Here is a 10169-nt window from a genome sequence, read left to right on the forward strand (position 1 = left end):
ACTTCATGCAAGTCAATGGGACCACAACCCAACTTCTCATTCGAAATATAAAGTAAATCATTTTTTTTGACAAGAGGTTATGGTCTCAGTAGCTGATTTCACTTCTTCTAATGTGTGTCCTTATGGCGATTTTCAAAATAATTGCGTCATTAACGTGATATAACAGTTAAAACAGGGTTGTTTTCCTAGTGATTGACAGGTCGCCTGTCCACTGACCAACAGGTCGCCAATTACGGACCAGTAGCAGGCGGCGCTGCGGCTCTGTGGACGACCTTTGGCTTTGCTCTGGCTGCGCTGGCTCTAAAAAATGTCAACATGGCAGCGATCGTAAACCCTATCTTTAATCTTCTATGGTGAAAACGCCCTCAAGAAACGGCATAGCAGTGTTCCTGTGTATGTGTGTGTGTGAGCAGTTTGCCCGCAGCAGAGTTAGCAAAATAACCTCACAGAAATATGTGAAAACACAAACTCTGAAACAGATGTATGTTGTAGACACGTATTATGTGAAAGTAACATTCCTCCGCCACAAATTGAATTACCGTACGTTCCCCCACCACGCTACTTCAATGTGACACTTCCTGTTATAGTTGTGTCTCCTTCCACTTGAATCGATGTAAATTAATGAAAATGTAAGGTTATTGCTGGGAAAACATATTTTTAACACTTTACATGCCACCAACACGTAATTTCGTAATTTTGTAATTTTCTGTGAGATCAGGTTGAGAGTTCCCTGTCAGTTAGTGACATCACCTAACCTGCTCCACATTGGGGAGATGGGGCTCAGTGTTTTTGGGGGAGAAAAGGAAGAATCTGAAGTAGATTCATTTCACCTGCACTATGAAGAAACCTGTGAGAGGTAGAGGGGAAACAAACACTTCAATGAAGATTGAAAGATGTAAAATGAATGCTAGAATTGTGTTACAGCTTCTATGGCTATACTTTCATAACTTCAACTTCAACTATTGAGACACAGTAACGACAATATGACATTTCAGTATCGCCCGCAATACCGTGGGTTGTACCGCAGCTTTATTGATACCCTCAAATTGTGCACATCATTGTACACACCATTACTCTGATTGCTTGTTGTAATTTTTGTCTGATCTCCCCTCTCTATGGTAGGCGGGAGCTGGACCCTGTACCAGCTTCTGAGCCAATCACAATGCAATAAACTACCTGCCTTCCGTTTCCACTACTTTCTCTCACATACCTCTCATTCATACATTCTCCTTTCACATATTCTCCTTTCACATAAATATATTCTCCTCTCACATACATATATTCTCCTTTCACATTCGTACATTCTATTTTCACATTAAAGTGAAAATATATGAATGTGAGAGTGAAAACATATGTATGGGAGAGTAGAGTAGCTTATATACTGTATATCTGAAAGTACTAGCTCAGAATGTATAACGACTTACACGGCCCCTCATACTATTAACATACGTAATTTGCATAGCGGGTTAACGATACACAATGTAACCTGCTCAGTCTCTGCGGAAGTGAACTTGGTCTCATTCTCCTTAGGCCTCGTGCTTGCTGTCCTGCTGTGGCATAGTGGCTCTCAAATTGTGGAGTCTGTTTCTGGCCTTCTCCAATTCTTGCCGGAGGGCCTCCTTCTCTTGCTCACAGACCTTGGACTTTCTGGCCTGCTCCATGGCGCTCAAAGCCTCCTTCCTACTTCCGACTCTGTCCTCCTGATGTTCTCCTTTTCTTCCAAGTCCTCCATTTCCTGGTCTGGGTCCAGCCCAGCGCCATTTCCCACTTTCTACTAAGGTTTTCATGTTGTTACGGTTTGGACCTACACACAAGTTTCTGGGATGCCAGTCAGGTCTCAGTCGCAATCCTGACAAATATGAATTATAATATTAATTATAAGTATGCATAGTCAAACCCACATAACCCACAACTTATTTTGGAGCAAGACATGCTGTCATCTCTCTCTGTGTAGCTTTCGTCTCTCTCTCTCGCTCTCTGTGTGTTTCCCTAGTGATGCACCGTAAACAATTGCTTTGATTGGCTGACAGACCAACAGGTAAACAGCGAGTCAGTGCATCAACCAGCTGTTAGGGCCCTATGGTAGAAAAAACATGTTTCCTCGTGACTTTGGGCAAAAATGAAGTGTCCCATTAAAATGTCCCTTTGGATGAAAAAAGTGAGGGTCTCATGTTTTACTGGGGTGTCCCCACAGTAGAAAAAACACAGAATTCATTTTTCAGTCATTTTTGCCCTAATGTCACACCAGATTTGTATTTGAGCAGCTCCAGTGCCCCTCTGGTATGACATTAGGGCAAAAATGAAGCATGGAAGGGGCCGGAGCCCCGGTGGCTCAACAGGTGGAGCACGTACCATTAAGGCAGCTGCACAGGTTTGAATCTGGTCCGTGCCCTTTGCTGCATGTCATCCCCTCTCTCTGCTGTCTTTCCTGTCAATCTCTACTGCCCTGTCAATAAAGGCCAAAATGCCAAAAAAAAAACATAATGAAGTATTGGAAGTGGCCATTAGGGCCTGGACCTACCCTGGTTAAATAAAGGTGTATAGCTTTAAAAAAAAAAAAAAAAAAAAAGGGCACTTTGGCACTCACAGCAAAAAGGGCAGGGGCAGTCCCCCCCCCCGCCTTGAAACTGAAGTGGAGATTGGTGTTTGTGGACTTACTAGAATGTCTGCATGAATGTTAACATCCAAATGAGGTTTATTTCATTGTAGTGTTTACAATTATGAGAAAGAAATGATGTCTGTATTCTCATAAAATCTTAATGGGAACAGTTACTGTAGGCCTATCCACAAAGCCCCCTCCCCCCTCCATTCACTGTTAATGAAGCCGCTCCGGTCTTTGGGAGAGACTTATTCATGTTGACAAATCTAGACTGAACTGTGCAATAGCGTTATGTAAATTCTGTTTTCAATATAAAAATTGAAATATACAGCTAAGCAATTCTAAAATGAATCATCCAGTTTGCAACTGTTTGTTTTCCTCTCTTGAAAAGTAAGATATCAAATGAATGAAAATGCATGAGTGGATATGGTATTTTGGTACAGTTTGATGTTATGATTTATGTTTTTAATAATTTGACAGATAAAGATGTTCAGTATTTTGTCTTATGGTCTATATCCAAGCCTAATTGTATTGCACTTAAAAAAATCTATGTTTATATATCAAAATGTTTATTTTATAATTAAATTTTATTAATTAGAAATAAAAATGTAGAGCACTACTTGGTATAAAATGAAGAATGAGAAAGCCATAAACCTCATACAATTTTCAAGAAGTACAATTTGTACACATGAAACAGCTGATATTTGTGTTTGATGATATGTATGTGACTGCCTCAAATTTGTTTTCTGTTATATTTGAAAATAATGGGGGAAAATGAATAAAGAAAAAGAATGAGCTTTAGTATTGTTGACTAGCTCCCTCTAGTGGATCAGACCATCCTCAGTTGATATAATACAATCAAATCTATCTAACACAGTCAAGGGTGTGTGTGTGTGTGTGTGTGTGTGTGTGTGTGTGTGTGAGGGATTTGCTGAATGAAGGCAACAGTGACACAGGTCTTTTAATTTCCTTCCAACTAAATTAAATAGTAGACACATTAACTCAATAAAAAAAAAAGAATCAATGCATTATGGAAACAATTTGTATAACCACCATATCTGTAGTGCATTATAAAGGCACTCATAAAGAATTATAATGGACTCATAATGCCTTATAGGAACATATAATGCATGCAGTACAGATGAATGTTATGAATGTTTATGATTTGTTATCTATCAGAGACTGGCAACTTTTAATCTCAGTGGAACAACCTCATGATAGATAACTAGTGCTTTCATAAGATGCTTGTACCTATTATTCATTGTACGTTATCTCTAACATTTTATAAGTGGTGATATAATGCTTCAATGAGCTTTATGTGTTCTTACAGAATACGCAAAGATGAAGTGGTCAAGTTAAAGAGACCCTATTATAGGAATTCACCCTTTCTTTCTTTCTTTCTTTCTTTCTTTCTTTCACACTTTCTCTATTTATATACATATATGATCAACCATGTTTAATGAAAACTTTGCTAAAATTAGATTTCATTTAAGTGGTTAATTTTAAAGTTATTGCATTTTCAATAATCCATCCTTTTTTACAGGCATTTTCAGGCTAACTCCAGGAAACGCATCACGACTGGACTTGGTCCTGATTGGCTCCCTCACTAAATAATTACTGAAACCCTTCCAGTCAGGCCAGTTTGCAGAATTTGAACTGGAAAGCCTCCAGTCAGCAGGTTTACCTCATTTGAACTAGAGGACCTGCTGTCGTCGACCAATCAGGATCCAGTATTGTGACTGTTCTGCCTGTGAGGACTTGGTCTTCAAATTCATTCAATTTAACGATTCAACTTTTAATCAAACTACACATATATGCATCTTATTGTGAGCCAGAGTATATTTGAAAATAAAATCATGAAAAGTGAATGGAATCTTTAGAGGTGGTTAAAATACCTTTAAACCAGGTGTTGATCATCATCAAGACAAACATCAATTGCATTTTCAGAAAAGCATTTATTTATGTATTTTTCCCTTAAAAGACCCTATCCTCTTTCAACTTGCATCAATTTGATATGACTTGCTTTGATCTACGCTATGAATTTACATCATAAAGATTTATGCCAGCCTAAAAAAGGTGGATAAACACTGCATTATAGATATGGCACTCATAGAAAGTGTTACCCACATTATTTACACTAGCCTCATCCAGAGGCTGTGCTTGTAATGTAGAAATGAGCATCTTTGATGTCTCTCACAGGTGTTTCATGTCTCATTTACTGCTGGTATCTGACTCCGTTCTCCTCCCCCGATGCCTGGCGTCTCGTACCAGTAAGCTCCCCAGCAGAGCCCCGGCTGCGGCCCCGATGGCTGACCTGGTGGCCGATCCGGTAGCCACCCTGGCAGAGCCGGCCACGGCCCCGACTGCGGCCCCAACCCCGGCCCCCAACGCAGCAGCTCCGGTCCTCAGCCATGACTCTATCCAATCAGCCTCCAGTTGCCACACTCCTGCTGTTTCCCTCTTTAGAGCCAAAATCAGGTTTTATTAGAATTGATGAGTCTACAAGCAGTCATGGATATTAAAGGGGAGGTAGCAGGTATCTTAAAAATGGATAATCTAATGTTTTTCATGGGTTTTACACTCCTGGGCATTAAAAAAAAAAAGAAAATGAAAATTGTATTCTTTGTTGTCTGTGTAGATTAGTCAGAATATGGTTGGGTTTGAAAGCTGACTTTACCGAGTTGACCAATCATCTTGAGTTTGCAAAGGGAGGGGGCGGACCTTCTAGTACTGGCCAATCAGAGCAGAGGCTCTATCTGGCTATCTAGAAATGGCCACAAGGCCCCTAGTGGGCACTAGAATATAAATTACTAAAAATATCTATGAATTATTTTCACATGAAAATCTACAAAGGTGTGTTTCTTAGAGTCAACGTAATTATATAAAAGTGTGTCAAAATTGAAAAATACCCCCCTTTAATAGCATTTAATATAAAATGTACACAAGTAAAAGGAAGTTTATACATGCAGACAATATTTAGCCTACAGAAATACTTGAATCAAAATGAATCAAAAACAATCACACACAGGCAATGAAACAACCTTCTGGGCATTACAGGAGTTTTTTTTTTCCATCTGTTAGGGCTTGTTGATTCTATTATAAAAATGTGGGAAATAGACGTATCTTTATTTTCCCACCCACCTCTTCATGTGGCAGCATTACTTCAGTCTGCAGCAGCACCGACTGTTTCTGTCCTGTGTCTGTGACTTAGAGAGAGTAGAGGCATTTACTTAACAAGGTAACGGTCAATCTGAGTGATACACATCACTTACAGTACATCACACTTGTGTTTTTTTAACCTAAGTGGATTCATGCACATTGTATCTTTATTTCTACACTGACACTGACACTACAGAAGACTCAGTGTGTAATGGAGGAAATGAATACGCAGCAAATCTGATCCACTACTGTTCAGGCCCTGACACACACACACACACACACATTTCTTTCATGTTATTTTAATGTAAAAAAAAAAGTTGCATATTGTCATGGTGGCTCAGTTGGCTAAGGTGCATACCATATAACTGTGGCATCCTGGGTTTGAATCTGACCTGGGGCTTTTTTGCACATTTTTTGTCATCCCCCTCTCTCCTAACCCTAACTCTATCCTGTCTATCTATAGTGTCGACTATCAAAATAAAGGCAAAAAAAAAAATCTTTAAAGAGAAAATGTTGCATATTATAGCTTTAACTCTCTTCACTAAATGCCTAACCTTAACCCTAACCTAAATCTAATTCTAAACTCAAGTCCTAATCCTATAACCTCAACCTTTATCCTAACCTAATCCTAATCCTAATTCTAATCTGAACCCAAATCCTATTTCTAAAACTCTAAGTGGTCCTCACAAAAATAGCAGACACACACACACACACACACACACACACACACACACACACTGAACTGAACTGAATTGAATTGAATTAGGAGAGACAGAGATCCAGTGATAAGTAGACAAGCAAGGCAGATGGGGAAAAGAAAGCGGTTGTTAATGAAGTTCAATGCATCAAAAGAGTTGAAAATCCAATCATCTAAAGTCTGATCAACACAGTGATACTGATACTAAGTTCTACTCACTGGGTTCTGTGATGTTCGCATGGCCATTCAGAGGCACTGTTAACGCCCATCTCTGCTCTCTGCCGAGCTCCTCTTTCAAAGGCTCGAAGTGAATCCTTGCTTTGCTGCAGTGCTTCCCTTTGCTCAGGTTTGCAGTTTTCACCTCATTTGCTTTATCCGCGCGATTCATTTCCCAATAGTGCCTGTGCATCCCTTCTATGGTGGCGTTCAACAGCCTCTCTGTCTTTTCATTTTCCCTCTGCGACTGTTCAAGTTTCTCTCCGAGTTCTTTTGCTTCTCTTTTGTGCTCCATCTTCACCCGGTGCAATTCTTCATCTTTCTTCTCGCATGTTTTCTTAAAGGCCTCGGTCTCACGTTTATGTTCATTCGCTTTCTCCTCTAGCGCTTTCTCCTTCACCTTACTTCTTTGCTCTGCAGCTTTTATCATGTAATCTTTCTCAGCACATCTTTCCTTCACGCGCGTTAGCGTCCTGTCTTTCTCCAAAATTATTTGCTTGAGCTGGTCGTTGTCCCTCTCAACCTCCACTATTCTCCTGCCAATCTCTTGCTCATACTCTCTCTTTGTCCTCTCTTCTACCTGCCTCTCCCTCGCTGCTCTCCACTTCAGATCTTCTATCCGTTCATCTTTCTCTGTAGACGTCTTCATCATGTCCTCCGCTATCCTCTCCTTCTCCGCGACTATTCGCCTCAGTAGGTCATTCTCCATCTCAGCCTTCTCCAGCCTTCTCCCCATCTCTTTGGAGCTTTGCGTCAGATGCGTACTGCTTTCTTGGAGTTTCGCGAACATGCTTACCATGTGTCCAGTATCGTTCCCAGCCTCTGTTTCCTCAACCTTCTCCAGTAGTTCTGTCACCTGAGTGCCTCCGACCTTGTTTGAGTTGTCCAAAACGTGGTATCTATTCCCGCATTTGTCCACCAACCACTGAAGGGCAGGCCATCTCTCGATGTGCTGCTCAACGGCAGTTACCCCAAGTTTGTCCCCCCAGGTGAACAGCACTATGGTTCGACTCCATACCCAGTGTCCCAACAAGCTCAAGTGCTCCTCTGCTTTGAGCCGGTCTGTTTCAGTGAACGTCTCATCGCTGCGTATGACCACCAGGAAAGCATGAGGAATGGGGGCGCACAGAGATGCACCGTGGGTAATCTGCTGGTGTACTTCTTGTGGAGTGTCCGCGGAGCAGTATCTCCCATGCCAGCCAGGTGTGTCGACCACAGTGACCCGTCTTTTGCGAACATCAGCCTGTCTCTTTGCACATTGCGATGTTGGATGTCCAGCACCAAAGACTTCACCGCCCAGGATGGTGTTTCCAGCCGAGCTCTTCCCAACTTGCTTTGGTCCCACTATGAGAATCCTCAGTGCAGAAATGGGATGTGACTTTCCTAAATTAGCATGGATGGAAGTTTTAGGCAACAATATTAGTTATTGTAGGGATCAGTTAGGACAGGGGTTCCCAAATGTTTTTGCATGACGACCCCCCAAAGAGGTATGCATTAGACCAGAGGCCCCTATTGGGTAAGATTTTGCCCTAAGGAATCCGATCTGAGAAGAGTTTGGTTGTTAGATATGACAGGGTAGAATTATACGGAAGAGGATTAGGGCCAGAATAAAGTCAGAATTCTGAGCTTGAAGTCAGAATTCTGAGTTCTGACTTTATTCTCAGAATTCTCCCTTTAAACTCAGAATCTCAAAATTCTGACTTTAATCTCAGAACTCAAATACATTTTTCATGTATCCATGTATGTTTCCATGTGGCCCTAATCCTCTTCTGTAGAATTATATAACTGTCTATACTGTAGATGAAGTGATAACATCAGGGAGAGTGAGACCTATGATCATCTTGATACATTCTGTCATTGTGCTGATTTCTACAGAGTGAGACAACCATGAAATTATTCCACAATTTGGCAGGAATCACCTGGAACCCCCTCAAGGACCCCTGGTGGTTGCTGGACCCTACTCTAGGAACCACTGGGTTAGGAAATCTAATGGATTGTTATCAGTTTAAGAGTTGCTTACCCATTACAGATCTCAGTGTATTTCTGCTCATCTGCATTTTCATCCCCCTTAGGGTCGCCCTCTCCTCCACCTCTTTCCTCTTCCTCTCAGTGATTCTACACAACTTCTCATTCATCGCCACATAACCAACTCCTCCTCCCTTTGCGTTCCTCGCCGCCATTGCCTCGATCTTCCCCAAAAGCTCTGCAACCTGAGTGACGTCATCTTCCCCCCAAGTGCTAGTGTCTAGAAGGTGGTACCTATGTCCGCACCTCTGCAAAACCGCCTTGAGAAACCCATGCCTTGCAATGTAGCCCTCCACTGACGTCCCCCTCAGTTTTTCATATCTGGTGAATATGACTATCATGTTCCTCCACACAGTGTCGTTGAGCAACTCAAGAGGGCCCTCTACTGTCCATTCCCTGCCTTGGTGAGAGCTGATGGGGATGACCATGAGGAAGGCATGAGGTCCCGGCTGGCACATGGCCACGCAGGCCGCCGCGTTGCCGTCCACCAGGACAGGGTCTTGGACAGAGTAGTGGATCCACCTTTCGGGAGTGTTGACCACGGTGACTCTACGCCCATCGCCGTGAACGCCCTGTCTCCTAACGCACATGTCCACGTCCCTCCTGATGTCAAAAAGCTGCCGGCCCAGGATAGTGTTTGCCGTCAAGCTCTTCTCCAGCCAGTTACGCCCCAGGAGGACAAGCCTCAGCTCCTGAACACTGTGTTTGTCCCCTGTCGGGACACATGGTACAAAGTATGTGTTGAGTGTTGTCTTATCATGGACAGAGGTGGTGGTCAGAGCTAGTCATAACAGCCCCATTGCAGGATTAATGAATGACAGTTCTCTTTTACTCAAAACCTTATTGCAGAAGCAAAAAGAAAGCTTCAGGGAATATTTTGAACCTGTGTTCTTATTAGGTAGTTTTTGACATCCATGACTTGACTAAATCTGATTCAGTAATGCCAAGTTCAAGTTCATGTTTGCTTATTTATTTAGCCCATTATCACAGTATGTCTCAAAGGACTTTACAGAGAATGAACTAGATCTAACTGAAGATGCAAGACACAAAATATGCTAGGATAGGATTTATACTTAGCAAGATTTTTACACTCAAACAGTGCAGATGTAATTCAGTGACATACCTTTCCGTTTCTGCGCTCTGCAGGCCATCGAAACCCTTTCTGCCACTTTTTATTCCCTTGAAATATTTGTTCAAAGCTGACAAGTATCTCCATTACATTTTAGATCAATGCTTCACAGACATTAAGAAGTAAAACCACCTTCACTGTGTTTAGTGTCAGACTGCGTATTCATGTTTGACTTGCTGTATCTGGTGGTCAAAGTCCAGCGACCCCAGCCAGTTGTGTTACTCTTTCCACTATGACGAGATCAGAGGGAATTAACATACACAATACTCATCTCTGTAACAGTGTAATTAAGTTAACACTACACTTCAATTATGCTGATTTATTATCTTTAATAATCAATATTA

The 10169-nt window shown here is 41.7% G+C and overlaps 1 protein-coding gene across 1 annotated transcript; it reads right to left on the reverse strand.

Moving 5' to 3' along the window:
• Positions 1 to 6666: 6666 nt before the first annotated feature.
• LOC139924711 (GTPase IMAP family member 8-like) lies at positions 6667 to 9847 on the reverse strand. The gene is made up of 4 exons (XM_071915828.2): positions 9820 to 9847; positions 8692 to 9408; positions 7313 to 8054; positions 6667 to 7240 (listed from the first exon to the last, which is right to left on the reverse strand). Exons 1-4 carry the CDS (start codon positions 9845 to 9847, stop codon positions 6667 to 6669), a joined length of 2061 nt encoding a protein of 686 aa, XP_071771929.2.
• Positions 9848 to 10169: the final 322 nt, after the last annotated feature.

The sequence above is a fragment of the Centroberyx gerrardi genome, chromosome 10, assembly GCF_048128805.1.
Source record: "Centroberyx gerrardi isolate f3 chromosome 10, fCenGer3.hap1.cur.20231027, whole genome shotgun sequence".
In the NCBI taxonomy this organism is placed as follows: Eukaryota; Metazoa; Chordata; class Actinopteri; order Beryciformes; family Berycidae; genus Centroberyx; species Centroberyx gerrardi.